The sequence below is a fragment of the Ceratotherium simum genome, chromosome 23, assembly GCF_057802395.1.
Source record: "Ceratotherium simum simum isolate JZ-2026a chromosome 23, ASM5780239v1, whole genome shotgun sequence".
NCBI classification, from domain to species: Eukaryota; Metazoa; Chordata; class Mammalia; order Perissodactyla; family Rhinocerotidae; genus Ceratotherium; species Ceratotherium simum.
Window position 1 is genome coordinate 5,669,042 of NC_141922.1, and position 21,615 is coordinate 5,690,656.

The 21,615-nt window shown below is 44.5% G+C and overlaps 1 protein-coding gene across 2 annotated transcripts in view; it reads left to right on the top strand.

The window, feature by feature from the left end:
- The window catches only part of COL22A1 (collagen type XXII alpha 1 chain), a 263,198-nt gene that overhangs the window by 169,055 nt on the left and 72,528 nt on the right, over positions 1–21,615 (top strand). For both annotated transcript variants that reach the window (XM_004431045.3, XM_087447112.1), the window contains exons 37-40: positions 1,480–1,584; positions 3,969–4,013; positions 11,033–11,110; positions 21,266–21,301. In XM_004431045.3, coding sequence (XP_004431102.2) covers positions 1,480–1,584; positions 3,969–4,013; positions 11,033–11,110; positions 21,266–21,301 — 264 coding nt within the window. The remainder of the gene's footprint in view (positions 1–1,479; positions 1,585–3,968; positions 4,014–11,032; positions 11,111–21,265; positions 21,302–21,615) is intronic.

Sequence of the window (21,615 nt, forward strand, 5' to 3'; positions counted from 1 at the left end):
ACCTAGAAGGGGTGACCACCACGTCAGAAGCTTTCTGAGGCTAGTTGAGCAGAAGAGAAAAATCAGGGAGCTGTTGGCACATCCAACCTCTAGGGGGAGCCAAACCTCTCTTCTTGGTGGAGCAGGGCACAGGCTGAAGGCCAAGGCCCTGGGCTGGTTTTGGAAGGAACTTTAAGTGCTCTGCAAAGTGGTAAAACTCCTCCGACACCAGGGCATGCTCTCTCTTTCTCACACTCTGTCCAGTGGCTATCCTAAGGCTTGGGGAAGCTGATCCTCCCCGTGGCTTGGAAAAATCCTCTCCGTCCCTTGCTTTGCCCATCTTTGGTACATTGTACCTCAGCTCCTCTCCATCAGGGAATGTCTGGAGACCTTCAGGTGGCAGCTTAGGCCCAAGGGAGCCCTGCCTGGGAAAAGGAGTCCCTGCGGCTCATGTGGTTCCACCCAACATTCCACAGCCAGGGCTGCCACCTGGGGCTCATGGCTTTGTGGTCAAAAGCGTGACCATTTGCCAGGAGGGAGCACAAAGCACAGGTCCCTCCCTCATCAAATCCTGGCTCTCTCTCTGTCTACTTTGGAGCCCTGAGCTGTGTTCATATTGCTGGAGGCCTATCGTGTGAGGAGGGATTAGATTTTGTCCACAGAGCTCCAGGGAACAGATTGAGTGTCAGATGTCGGGAAGATATCAGAGAGGGCTGTCTTGGTTGAATGTAAAGAAACACTATGTAGCAAAGCTGCCCAACAAAGAAATGAACAGCCTAGGGAGGTGGTGAGCTCTCCACTCTGGAAGGAGTTCAAACAGAAATGGAGGACTGCCTGTAAGAGACACTCCCGATGGTTTCCTGCCCTGGGTGGGAGGTTGGACTAAAAAACCACTGATGTCCTTTCCATTCCCGTGTTCCACGTTGTGTTCCTTTGCTAAGGCTGCTGTAACAGAGTCACAGACTGGGTGCCTTAAACAACAGAAACTTACTGTCTCACCATTCTCACTCTGTCTGGAAGTCCTAGATCAAGGTGTTGTCAGGGTTGGTTCCTCCTGAGGGCATGAGGCAAGGATGCTTCCAGGCCTCTCTCCTTGGCTTATTGATGGCTGTCTTCTCCCTGTGTATTCACATTATCTCCCTTTTATGCGTATCGGTCTCCAAATTTCCCCTTCTTATAAGAACACCAGTCACATTGGATTAGGGGCCACCCTACTCCAGTATTACCTCAACCTAACTTAACCAATTACATCTGCAAAGACCCTCTTTCTAAATTGAGGTACTGGGGGTTAGGACTTTAGCATATGAATTTTGGGGGACACAATCCAGCCTGTTACACACATTATGTAGTCCATCTTTCTATGTCCTCAGAGGGATGGGCTTCCTGAAACAGTCAAGGCATCACCAGGAAACCTGCCAACCCACTTCAGGCTGGTTCACCATTGAAAATCTCACTCTCTGCATGTCATTGATCCTAGAAACTGTCTACTTTTCTTTCCAGGGAGCAGCAGGTGAAGAGGGGAGCCCAGGGCCAGCTGGCCCCAAGGGTGATCCTGGTGCTCCCGGGCTCCCTGGGCCACCTGGAAAGGGGAACGATGGAGAGCCGGTAAGTGTCAGGTCCAGGGGTTTCTGTGCTCGTGACAACCAGGATAGACTTAAAAGAGGAAAAGAAAAAAAAAAAAAAAGAAAAAAGACTCACTGGCCAAAGTTAGTAGAAACTGAGTGATAGCCAGTGAAACTGGGCCGGTTGGGAAAGGGACAGGGTGTGGGGGAACAGCGTGCCCTGGTGCAGTTCAGGCATGAGATGCAGCACAATGTCATGCATGGACTGCTTGCTGTGTGTCAGGCTCTGGGCCAGGCGCTGGGGACACAGAGATGGATTAGCGTCTGTGATGGTGAGATGCTCATGACCCAATAGGGAGACAGTCATACACACAGAATACCAGAGCTTGGGCCAATCATGGATGTGCACATAGAGAAGAGGCTTCTTGGTCCATGTGTAAAGTCAGGGAAAAGCTCACAGAGGAAGTGGCATTTGTGCTAAAAGTGAAAGTTGAGAAGAAATTATTTTCAGGCAGAACAGCACAGGGAGTGTGTTCCAGACAGATGGACTGTATGTGCAAATGCTTGAGGATATTATGTCCATGTTGCAAGCATCTCAATATGTCTTGAACAGAAAGTGAGATGTATTAGTAAGTTTTGCTGCAGTAACAAAGAACCCCAGAATCTCAGTGGCTTTCAACCATTAAGAAAAGGCCCTGTGTTACCTTTGACATCTCTGATCAGACTGCTGTGTTTCTGCCTCATTTGTCTTCTCATTCCGGGCTCCAAGCTAAAGAAGAAACCCATGATTAAAGGAGATGCCATGTTCTCATGGCAGAGACATGCAATGACTCTTAAAGCTTCTGCCTGCACATAGTGTATGTCATGTCTGCTCATTTGCCACTGGCTAAAGCAAGTCACGTGGCCAAGCCCAATGTCAACAGGGCAGGAGTGTTTGTTTCCCCCATGAGAGGTCTTGCAAGTCCATTGGCAGTGGGTGGGCATGTGTAAGCCTCTCACAGGAAGCGGGGTGAAGAGTTGGGACTGATAGTGCAATCTGCCTCAGTTTACTGAGGCCCAATCTGAGCCAGGCTCTGTACTAGACTCTGAAGACAATGATGAATGTGACAGTCTCACTCTCAAGAGCTCACCACCTCATAAAGAGGGACAGGAAGACCCAGGTTCTAGTCAGAACAACTTGCTACCTGTGTGACCTTGGACAAAGGACTCAAATTCTCTGTGCCTACATTCTTCATCTTTAATCCTAAATGTGACTTTCCTTTAATCCTAAAATGTGAATGATACTAGCACCTATCACTCAAGGATTAAGTGAGATGATTCACATAAATCCATAGTGTGTGCCACTCAGCTAGCTACTATTATATTAACTAGTGTAGCATTTTCTTGTGTCAGGTACTAAGCACCTTATACTTAATCCTCACAACTACCCTGAGAAGTGAGTACTTATCTTAGCCTATTTGGTCTACTGTAACAAAATACCGTAAACTAGTGGCTTGTAAACAACAGAAATTTATTTCTCAGTTCTGGAGTCTGGAAGTCCCAGATGAGAGTGTCAGCATGGTGAGGTTCTGGTGAGGGCCCTCTTCAGGGTTGTAGACTGCCGACTTCTCACTGTGTCCTCACATGGTGGAAGGGGCAAGGGATCTCTCTGGAACCTTTTTCATAAGGGCACTAATCCCATTCATGAGAGCTCAGCCCTCATGACATAATCACCTCCCAAAGGCCCCACCTCCTAATACCATCACATTGGGCATTAGGATTTAACACATGAATTTGGGGGGACACTAACATTCAGACCATAGCAGTATCAGTAACCGCATTTTATAGATGGGGAATATGAGGTTCAGAGAGGTGACTCACTTGCCAAAGTCACATAGCCAGAAAGTGGGAGAGCTTGGCTGTGAACCCACAGGGACTGGACTGTGCCGTCTTTCTTCACTCGGGTTCTTTCAGCCAATACTGCCAAAAGTAGACTGTGATTTTAATTCTGGCCATGCGTGCTGCGTTAGGCAAAACGCTTCATCCTGAAATTGAAAACTTTTCCTGTTGGCTCTCCCAGGTCTTGATAGCAGCGTCAACAAGAAAGTGATCAGCCTTTGGAATCCAATGAGCCCTACTTTGAAACCTGGCCTTGCCTTACTTGTGGGAGCCTATAAAATAAGGATCTTAAGTAGGAAAACAAGCTAAGAGAGATGGAGGGATTTGCTCAAGGTCACACAGAGGAGAAAGGTGGAGGAGTCAGAATTCACACCTAAGTGACTTCTGGCTCAGAAACAGGTTTTTTCCTTTGTACAAGACAAGTCATGGTAAGACTCCCATCCATCCGTGGACCCCCACAGCATAGGGTGCACACAGCTCAGCACGTGGTAGACAGGTAAATGCTCCCTTGTGGTCCCATGACTGTCCTTGTATCTTTCATTTCCCCAGGGACTTCGTGGACTACCTGGATTACCTGGACCTCCAGGAACCAAGGTTAGTGTTTATCCAAGCAAACTGTGGATGCCACGCATTTAGAAAGAGACCTTGGAAAATTTAATTGTAAGCGTCTCTGGTCACCTCAATCTACTTCCCTTTTCCTCGGTTCATCACATTTCACGTAACTAAACGCTCTGTGACTCTGAACTGTGATATTGAAGTAGTTGCCATACAGTTGGTACTTAATAAATGTCGACTCATTAAATGAAGTTGCAGAAGATGCTTTCAACTGGCGGAGAGATAGATCTAAGCAGTCTTGTGTTATTAGTCTAATTGTGGTAACAGTTGACCCCCAAATTTCAGACTCGTAGCACAATAAAAGTTTATTTCTCATTCACGTTAAGTCTAATGGGAGTTGTGGTGGGTGGGGAGTTCTGATCCACACAGCCATTCAGGGACTCACACCCCTTCAGTTCAGTGACAATTCCACCCTCTAAGACCTCAGTGTCTTCTACCAAATCCTTGGTGTGCAGTGATAAATGAGGGAAAAGACAGCAGAGGATTTTGTGGAAAGATTTTGTGGGCCAGGCCTGGAGGTGGTAATTCATTTCCACCAACCTCTTGACACTACAGGAGAAGTGGGGGCTGTCATCTAGCTGATCAACCAGGAGGAAAGGCAAACACTTAGGTAGATGACTGCTGTCTCTTCCTCAATTCACTTGCAACCACAACTCAGAAAAGATGACTTTGCCTATTAGGGAGTATTCTTTTTTTTTTTTTAAAGATTTTATTTATTTATTTATTTTCCCCCAAAGCCATAGTAGACAGTTGTATGTCACAGTTGCACATCCTTCTAGTTGCTTTATGTGGGACGCGGCCTCAGCATGGCCAGAGAAGCGGTGAGTCGGTGCACGCCCGGGATCCGAGCCCCGGCCGCCAGCAGCTGAGCGCGCACACTTAACCGCCAAGCCATGGGGCCGGCCCTATTAGGGAGTATTCTTAAGAGAACTTTCCTGCGTGATCGAGGAAGCTTTCCTGAAGTTATCCTTACACTGAATCATTCATTCATTGACTCATTTATGCATGAATTACCAATGCATTTGTTATTTCATTTGTTGCACATCCACTGAGCTTCTGTCGCATGTCAGATCTGGAGGTGGACCGTGGGATGACAGTGACGTGTGTGACGTGTTCCCAGCCCTCCAACAGCTCAGGAGCCAGAGAGGAAAATGGATAAACAAACAGGCCAAAGCAGACAAGTTCTAGCAGAGAGGGAAGCTCAGACACAAGTGAGGTGGGCGGAAGGTCCCTGACCCAGCCTAGTTTGACTGGAAGGCTTCTTGGGGGAAGTGAAATTTGTCCTGATTTTAACGTGTGCTTAGCAGTTGGAAGGGGAAGAAGATGAGGAAGGAATTCTCTGCAGGGGTATTAACATGGGGGGAGACACTGAAACGTGAGATAGAATGTGTTCAGAGATGAGCCTGTACTGTAAATATGCCCACATTTAATGAGAAAATATTTGACCAACTCAAATGCATAAACTTAAGAATGTGGGTGAAATAGTCAATGGTGGACATTAGACTGTTTAGTTTTTTGCTTTAGTTTAACATGTATATTTAAAATCACATAAATGAAAGTGTTACAATAACTACAATTATAGTTATCATAGTTACTTTTTATCCAATTGCATATGTTTCTGAAAACAAATTTTAAAAAATTCATTGTATATACCTTCAGTGTCATTGCTAGTCATCTCGAGAGCCACTCTCTGAGTCCACTAGCACCTTTCTAAAGCACATCACCGTCCATCCTAGCTGAGTTATTTATGCTCTTGGAATCCATATCTGCTGCTATTCCTGGAAGTTCTATCCCAAGCTCCAGATACTCATTCACTTAATAGTAGGAGAGCTTTTCTTTTTTCCTTATATTCTGTAGCTGTATCTTTGGGATCTCAGTAACATAACCACACAGTGTGTTGCTTATTAAATTTTATGTAAAAGGCTTGCTTACAATAATATCCAGGGTATGAAGTTTGAGGCTTCAGGAATAATTGATGCATCTACATTAGGCTCTTTGTTTTGTGGTATTTTCCCTATTCAGGCAGCTGACCTCTGGAAGCATCCAAACTTGATGCTTGGATGTCATAGTAGGCTAATGTGCATTCCTCAAATAGTGATTTTGTTGTTCATGATCAAAGTAAAAAGAAATGAGCAAGTTCTTTGAGTGATCTGAGCAAATATTTGGCAACTCCCTAATTTCTGAATTAAAAAAAAACATTGGAAACAACTTGTCAGAATTTGGAGGCATATAAAAGAGTTCCATATATCTGGAGCAGTGGGCATGTGTAGAGAGGAGCAGGGGGCAGGACCCAATATCTGGAGAACCTCGTGAATTAACAACCAATCTAAGGAGTGTGTCTGAGGTTCCCCTGTGATGTGGTGAGCCCAGTGTCTGACCGGCAGTGCTCATGGCTCTCACTTTTCTCCTTAAAGGAGGAACCTTTGGGATCTACAAGAAATTGATCTCCTCTTAGAAGAAAGGAAGGCAAGGGCACCAGAAGCATTGGCTTAAGATGTCCATTCTCTGTGATAATTATTTATGAGGTTAATAAAATCTATCTCCCAGGCAGAGTTTGGGGGAAAAATAAATGATATAATGCAAATAAAAATAGTTGCCTAGCCTCGTGCTTATCACAGGTACATGCCTAATAAACATTAGTGATCTTTATTATTAGAACACCCTGTGGAGTCTGATTTAGGGTTGCAGCAAGGAGGTGGGGATCTAGAGAGGCCTTACCCATCTCTGCAACCATGTTGTTGGAGAGAGAAAGCCCAAGTGGAAGTGGGTGGAGGGAGCGTTGATGAGCAGAGAGGCAGGCTGAAACCCTGGGGTGAGGAGTGCAGAGAGCCTTGACCTGGGGTCCAATTGACCAACCAGTTTCAACTCCGTGGGACCCAGGATAAGTCATGCTGTCCCTTTGGCCAAATGTTTCCTCCTATTTAAAATGTATAAACAGATGACCCACTCCAATGTTGATATTGTCTACATTTGTAAGTTAGAATGTGGTTTAAAAATAAAAGTGTCCATAGTCAGTTGGCATTGGGAAGGTAAGTTGGAATTCAGGGGGGTCTTTAGCTGGGAATGGGGAGCTCGAGGGGAGGAAGGAGGGAGGAAAGTAGGGAGAGACAGAGAGAGAGGTACCAGAGGGTGCCTGCTGTATGCATTTCCCTGGTGCTGTCCCTGGTGCTGACTGTACGCACTTCCTGGAATTAAGGAAGGGAGCTATAAAAAGGTTTTCACTGGCACCCACTAGGCCCATCCTATTTACTTATAACTGCAGGAAGACTCTTAAAGTTACCTTTCCTTCTCTTGAGTGGCACTGGTTTCTAGAGACTTGAATAAGTTTTGCTTTCATACAGAACTGGATTAGGATCCCAGCTCACCTACCTACAAGATAGATGACTTAAAGGCAAGTGGCTTATTCTTTCTGAGACTCTTTGTTCCTTTTCTATATACAAGGGTAAAGCATATTTAACCTCCAAAGAGCTCTTGTAGAGGGAAATGATCTTATGGCACATAGTTGTTGCTCAATAAATGTCATTCTCCTTATAAGACCCCACACTTCCTCACTCATTTCTTCTCTGGACACTGTTAAACTGGCCCAGAATGTCTTGCAGCCAAAACAGGAGCTAAAGTCAGTATTATAGATTCTAGCTCATGTGCGCCCTGTTTTTAAAAAAATCATGAGTCTTCTTGCTTTTGCTGACAGAGCGTTAAGGTCTTTCAATCTTTTCTTGGGGCCATTTTTTAAAAGTTTCAGTCCATTAAGCTATGAAGTGTTGTTGCTTGGGGAAAATGTTAGCATCACATTGGGCTATAAACACTCAGATGGAGCCAGGCCTGGCTACCCTACAGGAGACAACAATCGTTACTCAGATTCCAGGCTGTGCTGGGAGAGGTCTTTCTATCATGCTCCCTCCTTTGTAAAAAGTTGATTTTGGTCAAAGACAGAATTTAGTACCTGGCAAAATGTGAGTGATGTTGGATTTATTCATTCTGGCATTCAGGAAATTGCTGTTAAAGGCTGCCACCTGTGCCAGGCCCTAAGCTGGGCATTGTGGATGCAAAAGCGTATAGATATTTTACCCAACATAAGGTTTGACTCATTTGAGATACTTGATGAATATTTATTGAATATAGATAAATGAATGAATGGATAGTTTATTTTAGTTTAGTTGAATAAATGGATAAATGAATTAATGAATAAATGCTTTTAAGACACATAGAAGTCAGAGGGTCAGACAGAGAAAATGGGAGGGCACTGTGTTAAGATTAATGAAGATACATACAAATATCTGCAAGAGGACAGAGAGGAGCACAGGCAGAGGCAGGTTTATGGAAATGGAATGATTGGGCTAAGTCTTAATTGATGGGTAGGTGTTTGGAAGCTTAGAATATGGACAGAGAATATCCCCCAAGGGAAACAGCATGTGCAAGAAGCAGGGGTGTAAACAAATAGCATAGAAGGATACAAATTTGGTTGCTTGTGTGGTTTAGCTTGCAGTAGGTAGGGTTTGCTGGTGTGCATAAACATAGCCTTGGGAAGAAGGGAGAACCAAGCTAAAACAGAAAATAATTAGAAAATGTACATTGAATATTTTAAAAAGAAACTGAGGTCCAAAAGGATATGGATTTCTATGATATATCTGTGTTTAGCTTATTGTCTGTCTTCTAATTATGCTGATAAAATGATTAGTAATACACCTGTAATACTCACTGTTACATAGTCTTTTACCTTTTAAATGAGTCTTTATAAAATACATGGGAATTTGCTAGAATATTCTTTTTTGTTCTAACTAATGAGGATCCTAAGGTACAGAAAGGTTATGGGACCTAGCCAAGATCAAGGGTCAGGCTGCCATTGTCCTAAGACTGGACCTAGAGTCACCTGGCTTCCAGTTTGAAATCTTCCTGGCTGATGCTCCCCCTGTTGCAATGTGCTGGTGACTGATACAACACTGATCATATTCATTTTTAGTTCATTACACTTTTTTCTATATTTGCCTCTTTTCTTGACTTCCTTCCTTCTCCACCTTCCTGATGCATAGAAATTAGATTTTCTAGCAGTCCCAAGAATTTTGTACTTCCCAGAATCAGCCATACTATATTATTCTAAAGAAATAGAGTGCACCGTCTGGGACTTTGGGGAATTTCAGGGGGGCACTATTTACAGAGGTGAGTGTGGGGCAGAGGGATGCTATGGCTCTCAAGAGCGTGACCAGCCCTGGGCCTGGAGAGACAAGGGGAAATGACAATTTTATGGAGCCTAGTGAGAAGTTTGAATTTTGATTCATCTCATTTGTGGGAACTTCACAAGCCTTGATTCTCCCAATTCGCATGAACGAGATTTCTGTTCAGAACTTACCACTGAGTATTGAAAATGGGCAGGACTCATGACTGAGTCATCTTTTGGTCTTAGAACATCAATTGCTGCTTGCAACAAATAAATGACAAACACTGGTTGAATAAATATATAACATACGTAGTCATCCAAGCAACAGTCATACTGCAGAGAAAACAAATCATCTTACAAACATTACTTTTCTTAAAAGTCCAAAATGCCGTTTTCCAATTGAAATGATGGTTAGAGGATAAGCTGATCATTAATTGGATTTTTTTTAATGCTTAAAAGCATAAACCTTAATAAAGAAATGTGTTGCCCAGCAATATCAGGTTCTACCTGAAATCAGTTTGCTGCACATTGCCTCATTGGCTCTTCATAATAACCTTCTAGGGCTCTTTCCCTTTGTCATGCAAGTTAACTCATCCCAGAGATATGAAGTGGCTTGAACAAGGTCACCTGCCATTCCAGTATTGGACTTGGCTGCAGTTCAGCTGACCTAATATAGGTGCACAGTTCCTTACATAAAATTGTCGGGCGCATGTGTGTTTTGGATTGAATTCATTCTGTAACTTAGAAAGGCAGTAATTTGCAAACTACATATAAAACATTTACTGTGGCGTGTGGGGCAGCACTCCTAATCAAACTCATTAATATTGATGCAACAGAAATGTGTAAATATCCATACAAAATGGGATAATTAAAGACTGTAAATAGCCCGTGTCAGTATAAGTCAGGTTTTGCTGCCAATTGGGTTAAGATAAGCACTTGTTTTCAGAAGTGGAGGATTTTGGAATTGTGGATAAGAAGGTGTGACTCTGTCTCAGCTTCCTTCTACCGGAAATGGTGAACAGAATCTCTTCTCTTTTTCTCTTTCCTTCTCCTTTCTTCCCATCAAAGTCCAGAATGACAGGCACATGAGAACAGCAACAACCACGACAGCTACTTGCACTGAGTGTCGTGCCAGGCACTCTGTCTGCCTAATCTCGTTCAACGAGCATGACTTCCGTGGATGTCGCAGCTGCTGTTCTTCCCTAGCCCTTTGTAAATGAAGAAACTAAAGCTTGTCACTTTCTTAAATCAACAGCTAATAAGCGTTGAAGCCAGAACTTAATACCAGGCATCTGACCCCTAAGTCCACACTATATTAACCACTATGCTTGAAGGCGAAGGTTGTACTCAGTCATCCTTGCCCCTCCCTACCCCTGGAAAAGTGACCCACAAAATATAGGTACTTGACAAATTATTGGTGAGTTGATTAATTAATTTTTTGGTGATTTGGGAGCTGAGTTGAAACGTAGGTACATGGTCAAATCTTGGGTGTGGTCAGGATGGAGGCATGATGAAGTCTGGAAGAAGGAGAGTAAAATTTAGAACTGTGGTCACATGGGGGGGTCATATTGTCATAATCACATTAGGAGCCATGCTCAAGACTGGGTCATGGTCAGCCTTGAAAGCTGCATGATTGCAGTTGGTGGCTGTGGTCCGTGTGTGCTGGACTGGGTGGGGTGAAGGGCTGCTTAGGTGAACTGTAGGGGGCATGTGGGGTCCAGGTGGTGGGAGAGGAGCTAGATGGAGAGTGTAGTCGGGACAGTGGGAGAAGCACAATTCCTTTTGTACCCTGGCCCTCTCCTTCCTAGAACTGACCTGTTGATCTTATTTTTTCTCTTTCTAGGGGGACCAAGGTGCACCTGGGATACCTGGCTCTCCCGGCAACCGTGGCGACCCGGGCATTGGAGTTACTGGCCCTCCTGTGAGTCCTTATTCATCCAGCACTTCCTTGCTCCGGGGGCACACAGCCATGCCCTGCTGGCTCCCAAGAATGTGCAGCCTGGGCCTTACTGTAGGGACACTCTTTTCCAGCTGATCTGGGAGTGGGTCATTGATCCTTTGGTCAGTCAGGGGCATAGGTCTGTCTACTGTGGCTGACATTGTTACTATTTCTTATGAGTGTGTTTCTTACGGGAATAAGGTTCTGGGGAAACCAAGACTTGTCTGATTCAAAGAGGAGAGAACAAAAATCACGAAAATTAAAAAAAATATATAAATACTCTCTGGCCAAATTTGGCAAAAACTGAGTTATAGCCAGTGAAACTGAATTGGGTGGGGAAGGCGTGTGATGAGGGAGAAACAGCATGCTTTCGTGTATTTCAGGCAAAAGTGAGTTCACTATCCCTCTTCCTCCAATTAGCACACAGGTGAGAACATAGATGGAATCAAGAAAGGCTTTAAGACAGTCTCCAAAATAAGATCTATGAAGTGTTCCTCAAACTGTTAGTTTTGATGAATAATTCACATCAGTCTACTGGGTGCGAGTTTGCAGACTCCCTAGAGGTGGGAACTTCAGGAATTATAAAGCCTTTGAGCTATAAGGGATCATAAGGATCAATGACGTCCGGGCCCCCATCCAAATTGAAGATTTCTCTCAATATCCTCAGCTGGCCTCCTTCCGATGACCTCTAGAAATAGAAGACACATTTCTTTCAAAGCTAGTACATCTGGATTTAAAATTTAGACAATTATTTCCAAAGAGAATAGGCATTTATTAGAAATTTCTTTCCATAGAGAGTAGGATATGGTCTTCTGTATATTGCTTCTAATTCTTCCCTTTGTACCATAAAGAGCATGTCCCCCTCTCCCCCCTTTACTGAATGATAACCTTCAGAATTTAAGGCCAGTTTTCAATCCTGGTGTTTTATCTTCTCCTGTTTAGTACTTTGTTTGCTAATGACACTATATCCTATTAATGTACCTTAAAATTACCTTTACTTTGGGGCCAGCGCCGTGGCTTAGCAGTTAAGTGTGCGCGCTCCGCTACTGGCGGCCCAGGTTCGGATCCCGGGCGCGCACCGATGCACTGCTTCTCCAGCCATGCTCAGGCGGCGTCCCACATACAGCAACTAGAAGGATGTGTAGCTATGACATACAACTATCTACTGGGGCTTTGGGGAGAAAAAGGAAAACAAAAGGAGGAGGATTGGCAATAGATGTTAGCTCAGGACTGATCTTCCTCACACACACACACACAAAAATTACCTTTACTTTTTTCTTGAAAGCCATGTTGTCTTAGTCCATTTGAGCTGCTATAACAAAAACACCACAAAAACAGCGGAAATTTACCACTCCCAGTTCTGGAGGCTGGAAGTTCAAGATCAAGACCCCAGAAGATTCAGTGTTGGGTGGGAGCTTGCTTCCTGGGACATAGACAGCTGTCTTCACACTGTGTCCTCATGGTGGAAGGGTGAGGGAGCTCTCTGGGATCTCTTTTATAAAGGCACTAATTCCATTCATGAGAGCTCCACCCTCGTGACCTAATCACCTCCCAAAGACCCGACCTCCTAATATCGTCACACTTGGGATTAGGTTTCAACATACAAATTTTGAGATGACACAAACATTCGGTCTGTAGCACCTGTCTTACTATTATTTAAAAAAAGCTCAAATACCAAGTCCTTTTCAAATGCCATTGCTAAGCCTCATCATATCCCAACTATCCATGTATTATTGTTGTTGTTGTTATTACCATTATTATCTTAACCCAGAGTACAGTCTGACTTTACCCATAATAAATGCAACCTGAATATAAACCATAGCAGCACATGGCCCAGCCTCTGCTTGGTTTTGCATTCAAGAAATGCAGACTACAACCAAAAATAATTAAGGTAATACCATTCTTCATTTGTCTCTCAAAGAATTTGGAAGGAAATCCAATTTATTACCCACAATATCACTTGTAAAATAAAAATCCCCTTTCCTTCCCTCTGTGGCCATCTTCCCTCCCAGAGTTGGTCTTGGGCCTCTTATTCTCTCCCTGAGATTCTCCAGGGCACTCTCTTCTCTGTCCTGCCACTCCCATGCCTGCCTCATTTCCTGCCCACCAGAGATGACCACCTCCCTTCTCTTCCCACCCCCTAGTGATGGGGGCTAATTTCAAGGTGGTAGGAAGACCTGGTGGCTCTATTTCTTCCTAAATGTCCCTGGAAACCATGAATACGTGTGGAATCCCCTGGGAAATGGCTAGTTTTAGTTTAACTGTTTTTCTTAAAAGAAATTCTCGGCTAGAATTTCTGATGAACAAAACCCTCCACTTCATTCCGTCAGCTTTGTCTTTTGTCTTAGGCTGTTTTTTTAGTCTTTTGGTAACTGGAAAAAACAATATGGCAAAGATGCAGTGAAGAAACACAGTAGTTCAGAGTTTCTTATTTATGAAATCCTCCTTTTAATGGGGCCTAATCGGCTGGAGTTAGGATTCTGAATCTGGTAGGAATGACCCTTTAGAGTAGAAAACTGACTGTAAGTGAGACTGCAGAACTGTAACCTGGGTGTGGCCCCCCCCATCGTTTAACAGGGTTCTACATGTCCAGTCTGCTCCATAAGGATTCACCATACCAAGCCCTTAATGAGAAAGCCAGGCAGCAGAGGTGGACACAATTCACCCCTCCTCCCACATGAAAGCCAGCTAAAATCACCCATGAAATATATTCCTGCCTAAGTGATTCCACCTGAAAAGTAATTGGCTCCAGCCAGGAGGCTGTAAATCAACGGTGTAGTGTCTCTCCTCCACTAGGACTTGTTAAAAGCCTCGGAGGTGGATGAAACCTTATTGAATTTTCATAAATCCTGTCTTTGGCCACTAGCCTAGGCTGCTAATGGCCTGGGAATCTGCATGGAGGATTCAGGGTTGTGCTGAGAGCAGGTGCGTGGAGAAGGGATGACAGTTCACTGGGGATACATTTGCCCCTTTACAGGGTCACTGCCATTAGCTGAGTGGTTCTGTCTGGTCCTGTGCTCAGTCTAGAAGCTCCATATCCACCCCTCCTCGGTCCTGTGAAAACTGTTTATCATTTAGTGAAGACTGAGATCCTGCAGAAGCAGCCTCTGAGAACAGAATTCAAGGGCAAGGAGTTTATTTGGGAAATGATCTCAGAATTCACCACTTAGGGAGTCGCAACATGAGGGAAAGGAAAGGAACCAAGGGAGAATGTGTTAATGAACAGGTGTCCTCTGTGGACAGCTGGGGCTCACGTCCACCAACAAACCCCAGAGACTGGACGATGCAGTTGGAGAGTTGTTCTACAAAAGGAGCGACAAAGCTGGGGTGTTAGTGTACCAATTCCTGTTGGCATTGGTTGAAGGCTGCTCCCTGGGGAGCTGACTCTCAGGAACTCTCAGCTGGCCCTGCACTCTAGCCAAGTGTCCTTCTGTGTCTATAGAAGTCCCTGGGGCAGGCGCCTGCAGCAGGGAGCTGCCATGTTGGTGCATGTCCAGAGAATTTGGAGGGGGCCTCTGATGGAGTCTGCTACGTCACTGTTTTCCAGATAAACAATCCGAGGTTCAGAAGGTGAGGTAACTTGGCCAGTGTTGTATAGCTAGTCCAGGGCCAGGATGCAGATCACTTCCCACATCCTCCAAAACCAGCTCTCTTCCTCTGCGTCACCTCGCTTGTGGCTTCAGCAGGATGAGCGGGATTGTTCATTTCCATTAAGTTCTCACATTAAGGACGAATCAGTTTATAAGTTCCTCCTGTGGCATCCAGGAGCAGTGCTGACTCCCGGAAGGGAGCCTGGGGCTTTCTCTGCCAACCTCTGCACCATCAACAGACAGGGATGGGGAGGACGTTGTCTGGAGTTTTGACTTGCCCCCTTTAAGACATTAGCAAAAAACTCCTTTAATCTTCAGGTTGCCTCTGATCTTCCTTTAGCAAGGTTTGAAATACTTAAAAATGATCCCGCTCAGGCCTGAGGGAAGATCAAAGTGCTAATGAAACTCACTGAACCCAGGAGCTTGTGGTCTGCCAGGGCAAGATTCCCTCTGACACCATGTACCCCAAGACCCGGGCCCTCCAACTCTGACCATTAGTTTCCCTATGGATCAAGTGCTAGCATTTCTGCCCCAGCATCAGGGTGTTGGGAGGATTACAATATGGTAATACCAGTGATAACACCTGATACCCTGCCTTTGACCTTTTGGTATCATAAAAATCCTCCCCTGACATCTTTCTCAGCCTTCGCAGCCTAACATCACCTCTCGCTTCTTTCAGCCTTTCTCTTTCCCTCCTGAATCACTTGTACGGAGGCCTCATGTGGCCTAGGCACTGAGAGTCCACATTCAAACAGGACTGGCCCACTGCCCTTACTACACTTTCAGCTGGATAGCGGAAAGAAGCTTGGAACTGATTATGTGCAATCAAATAGGTCAAGTGTCCTAACAGAGGGTCTGATTTTTTTGGTGCTCCCCATCTTCGGGGAAATAACGTAGTAAGAATAGAGATAAAAGCTGCTAAAACATGGAGTAATAATAACCACAGCTGACATCGACTGCCTATTGCAGGGGCCAGCGGTGAGCAAGGCATCCATATTCATGCTCTCATTTGTCTCACCAACATTCTCTCACTTACTTAGTCCTCTCAGGTGGTCCCTATTCTCCTGATCATTTTACAAATGAGGAAACAGAGATGTGACACCACTTGCCTGAAGTCACATTTAGGACCTAGGAGAGCTGGTATTGGAGCCCTAGCATTCTAACTCCAAGCAGACGCCCTTAGCTGCTCTCAGAGAAGGACACCAGGAGTGAGGGAAGTTCACATTCACAGTCTTTTCACTTGACGGTGTCATCTCATGCATATTATTGCTCCTGAACTGTGACTTACAAGTCTAGCAACTATTTTTTGCTCGTATGTCTTATCTGCTTGTTTAGTCAAATTCCTTTGGATATCAGAACCAGAGAGCTGCTCAGGCTGTCCCAAGAGTAGGCTGGCCAGGTTCCCTTGCAGAGGAGTATGTGCAGCCAAGTGGCCCATCTTGTCTGGCTGCTTCTTGAGGACACCAAGAGTTTCTCAGTCGTTACCCCAAGGCTGATGTTCAGGAAATATGCGGTTTCATTTGCTGACATGCACGCTCATCCTGTTCCATGCACAGAGTGAGGTCCCGTGGGCAGCAGGAGGGAGTGGGGAGGGAATAGACAGTGCAACCCCCAGGCCCGAGGGCTCCATGTATAACCAGGAGCTGAGTATTCCACTCTTGGTTTTTAGATTGAAGTCTCAGGGGATTTTTCTATTGATGAAAAAAAAAGATTTAAAATAAGTTGCTACTGTCACTTCTGATTGGGAACTCTCCTTTCTAATCTCAGCAAGACTTTTTGTTGTTCCTAATAAGTCCTAAGGCATACGGGGCACTTACAACAGTCCAGGCTCTGTGGGAGGCACTTACATGCATTACCTTCCTGATCTTTGTAGCAGTCCTGTGAACTGTACACTGTTATCATTTCCAGCTTACAGACGAGGAAACTGAGACTTAGAGATGTTCACTCAGTCAGCTGGGTCACTCTGCTAGTGAGAGGCAAAGAGAGTATTTGAACCTGAGATTATCTTCCTCTGAAGACCAGGCTCTTTCTTCCTAAGCTATAAGACAACCTCTGCTGTTCTCATGGACCGAGTGACCTAAGTCATGACATACAGGGAGGAGCTTTGCTGTCCTGGGGATTCCGGCTTCTTTGCACTGGATGTAGTAGAAGGCCATGTCGCACCCCTCAGTCTCCAGCAACTGTGATTTCTGCTCCGGACATGGCCAAGCCCCCGCCAGCTGTCCCTGGTACCCATCTCCTTCTAGAGCTCTAGTTCTGGCCTCGGTCTCCCTCCTACCTCCCTCCTGGATTTCTAGCCTGGCCTCTGGAATCTATTCTGTTTCCTCCAGTGGCTTCTCCACCCCACACTGGAGCCTGGATCTGAGCTCACCCCTCACCTGTTCAGTGACCTCGGAGACCTCTCCTGAGAGGCACCGCTGGCCCTTCTCACCCAGACCCCAGCTGCCCTTGGAAATTCGTGGCCACAGTCACCAGGCCATCTCACACATCAGAGAAGGACATCTGTTCTCTTCCTGGCATAAAGCCTGACTTCTCCTCCTCTGCCAAGCTCTCCTCTCTCCTGGGGTCGTCCTTGTCCCTTCTCTGCCTGTGAAGCCCACCATTACCCCAAACCCCTCTCACCTGGCACCCTCTGGATAAAGGCTCCCCAAACTCTCTCAGGCTGATGCCAGCAGCTCTGGCATCTCTCATCCCAGACCCATTGGGTCCCCATCGGTTATCACAGGGTGGCATCCTCATGCCTGGAGCACTCATTGTAGGCAGGATTCTGGCCTACTGCCATCTAGTCATCTGCCCCCGAGCCCAGCACAGAGCCAGGCTCATATTACCATTTGGACAAAAGATGATGGAGAATAAAATTCACCGTGTTGTCAGGTATATGCTTATAGGGGGAGGGAGAGAGAGGTGATCAACCTGCAAAGGACGGAACAGTGATTTTAGCACAGGGCAGACAAAGAAGAGAAGGTGTTTAGCACATCTAAGCCCCTTGGGGCTTTCAGTTTTCTAAGTTGTCGCTGACTGCAGTTATTAGCAAATAACAAAAATGTTACGGTGTCTGTTTTGCACATGCATGCAGATATGTATTTGTATCTGTATATGTAAATGTGTGTGGTGTGTATATCTAATAAATATATATAATACATGTGTGTATATACATGTATATAATATATATATTTATATATATTATAATATTAATATATGATATATATGTATACATTATATATATATATATATTTGTTGTGGAGAATTTCAGGTATATCAAAAGAAGGCAGAACAGTAAATTGAACCCCATTGTAGCCACACGTCCCTGTAACAACCCAGATTCCTGGCCAATGGCTACCGCTTCCTTCTCATCTTCTACTACCCTCCGTTATTTCGAAGCAAATCCCAGACATATATCATTTTATCCACAAATGTTTCAGTATATATTTCTAAAAGATAAGGACTTTCTAAACATAACCACAATTTCGTTATCACACTCCCCGAAATAATTCCATAACACCATCAATCATCCAGTCAATGGTCAGGTTTCTATTTTTTCTGTAAATGTCATGCTTCTACAGTTTTCTTTTGTTTGAATCAAGATCCAAATAAACAGAGAGCAATTGGTTGATTTTTTTAAGAATTTCTTTTATTAATCTATAGATTTTCCCTCTGTTATCTTTTCTTTCCTTTTGCAAGCTATTTATTGATGAAACAAGATTTATTTTTTGGTCGCAGAGAGCTTACCACAGTCCGGAACTTGCTAATAGTTTAACACGTTGCTCTGTCCTTGTATTGACTATACATCTGTACTTGGGCCAGAGGCTTGATCAGATTCAGATGTTTTTGGCAAGACTTCACAGTGGTGTGCTCCTCCATCAGGCGGCACTTGATGTCTGGTGGTCTCTTGTGATCTGCACACCCTTTGATTAATTAGCACATCAAGGGTTACAAAATGCTGCTGTGCTAGTTCTATCAGTTCTTTTTTATGTATTAGCTAGAATACTTCTGTATGGAGAACGTTCCCTCTTTTGGATACCCAGTGGTACAATTCATATGAAAGGCAGGATGAAAATGCTCCTGTCTTTCCATTTAATTATTTTAAGATAGTGACTTGATTCCTTAGCATCTTGGAAAGATGATCAATTAGGTATTTTTGTTTTTTATCAATAATTTTGAACTCATGGATTTAAACACATTTGATGTGTTTTAATATATTGCAATTATTCTTCCCTTGATACTCAAATTGTCTTATCTTATGCCAATAGGATATCATTCAAGTTGATCTTAAGTACTTTTGACACAAGGCTAGCAGTCTTTGATGGTTTCCTTGCTCTTTGGAATGACAAGATGCTCTAGATTTGTATGCATTCCTTGCCCAGTTCTAGGATCAGTCATTTCTCCAAGGAGTTGTGTTTCCTTTTAGTGGAAAATGGTATCAAAAGCCAAAATAGGTGTGTTAGGGTAAAGTGACTCTTGAACAAATACATCAGACGACACAATCTTGGAAAAGAGGGTTGTCACTGTTGAAAACACATTTAGGCTTCAGCTTTAGGAATGACGTTAGGAAGTCCTTATGCAGTACCTCCTCCTCAACACACTTTGGTATTTTTTAAAAGTATCCTAACAAAATAGCTGTAGGAATGCCTTTTATGGGCCAGGCACTGGCCTAGTTCTCCACTTATAGCATCTTCTATTTCTGCTCATACAAGGCAAGGTGATCATCTAGATTTGCATTATAACTGAGGAAACTGAAGCTCAGAGGGCCTAAGTAACTTACTCAAGGTCAAACAGCCAATAATTGGTAAAGCTAAGGTTTGAAATGAAGACCTTTTTGACAATAAAGTCCATCCTTCGTGTGAGGATTTTACAGTAAATGACATAAGAGAGGAATTCAACGCTTAGTGTAATGAACCAGTTAAATCCTTGAGGTGGATCATGGAATTTAATCCGGAAACAAAGGACGACTCTAAAATGGCATGGCAGCATTCCCTGTGCCAGTAATAAACTGTCTGTAAGCCCTTTCCTTGAGGAGTAAGTGTACAGTCTCAATAGGGAACTACTTTGAAAGGAACAAAATTCAGATGTATGTAGATTGGTTCATGTGTACTGTTGATTTACAGCCTGACAGAAGTAATGAGAAATAATGGAGAGACGAGAGAGTTCTCAGTCAAATAGACCCCAGGTGGAATTCTGAGTCCATTTTCTTACCTGTTTGACTTACCTGCTTGGCTTTAGACCTCTGGAGATTTTCCCTACTTTCTTTAGAGCTTAACTATGCACTAAAATGATGCTTATTCTATTTTATCAGGCATTTCTGGAACATATTTAATGGACAGGCTTTTAAGTTACCTGGTCCATCATACTGCCAGAAACCTATGCATTTGTGTGCAATCTTTCTCCTTTAGGGGACTATCTAGGAAAGTTCTCGTGGATTCTGCTACAGGGAGATACAAGGTGTATTGGACTGAGAGCAGGAGGTGGGACTAACCTCGTCTGGTGAGGGACTCCCAGTGTGGCTTGGGTAGGTCCCAGTCTCCTCTGGGCCTTTGTTTGATCATGAATGGAAACGAGGGATGATGACAAATGATTCCAAATTTCTCATGCCTTAGAATTTTACTTTTGGCAGAGTACCATTTGCTGTGCCCTACTGTGTCTGACTACACATTGGGCACTGTGCTGAGTACCGGGGAGACTGTGCGAAACAAGGAGCTTAATGCCCACCCAACCACACAGCATGCAATCCGTTCAGTAGCGAGGACAGATGGGCTGAGAAGCAATGACAATACTAGGCAATATGTCCTTGACAGGGTGCATGGAGAGGGTAGGGGACGACCTCTACCTGGAAGAAGCCAAGGAAGATTTTCCAAGGGTGGTGACATCTCAGCTAAGAACCAAAGTGTGACAAGAATGTGTCCAGGTCGAAAGGCAGGGCAGAGTCTTCCATGAAGAAACACAGCACGGCAAAGTCTCAGGAGCAAGCGAGAGTTCCATTCACTGCAGGACCTAAAACGAGACACTAATGCCTTGATCAATGAACACATCTTAAGTGCAATACCTAGAAGCCTAATTCTAAGCTGGACACACTTGTAGGATGGCAGACCCATGTTTGTGTGTGTATGCACATGTGTACACCCACTTGTAGGAGCAGAGAGGGGTGCCACTGTAGCACCAGCCAAGCAGGCCTTTCTGGGGCATCTGACCCTGAGGGTGCCCCCCAGCCTATACTGAGCAGGGAGAGGGCACAGCATAAGGATGCTGCGATGCTGGTTCCCACCCCACACCAGAGCTACAAACTAGTGATGGGCTCAGGTGTCAGGGACCAAGCAGGTGCTGGGATGGGGTGGTACCAGTCCTGGGCAAATGGAGAAGGTTCCAGGAAGATTTCCATGTGCAACATTCCTGGGTGGGTAGTGAGAGTGTGTGACAGTGTGTCTTAAAGATAAGAGGAAGTTATCTGCTCCTTCAAGGACAATTAAAGTCCTGGCTTGGAATTAGCACCACAGCAGGTGTAAATGAACATTCATTCCTACTTTGCTTACTTATTTGTCTGTTTGTTTCTTAGGGCCCTTCTGGACCACCAGGAGACAAAGGGCCTCCGGTACAGTATGGTTTAAATAAACAGCTTGGTTTTGATGGGAGAAATTCTGCTCTAATCAAAGCAATATTAAATTGGAGGGACCAGAAGCTAAAATAGTTTCAGAAAAATCCCTGACATTAAACAGTGCATTGTCTCCAAAATATTAGCATTGACATATGGGATGACAGAGTAGGAAGGGGATAGTGGGGGTCATCTAGTCCAGTGTCCCGTGTTATAGCTGGGCAGACTGAGCCTAGCTTTGCTTTTTGGCATCTCTGCATCACCGAAGGATAGCCATGGTTTAATGAGTTTAATCAAATTGCCAGAAGAAGTAA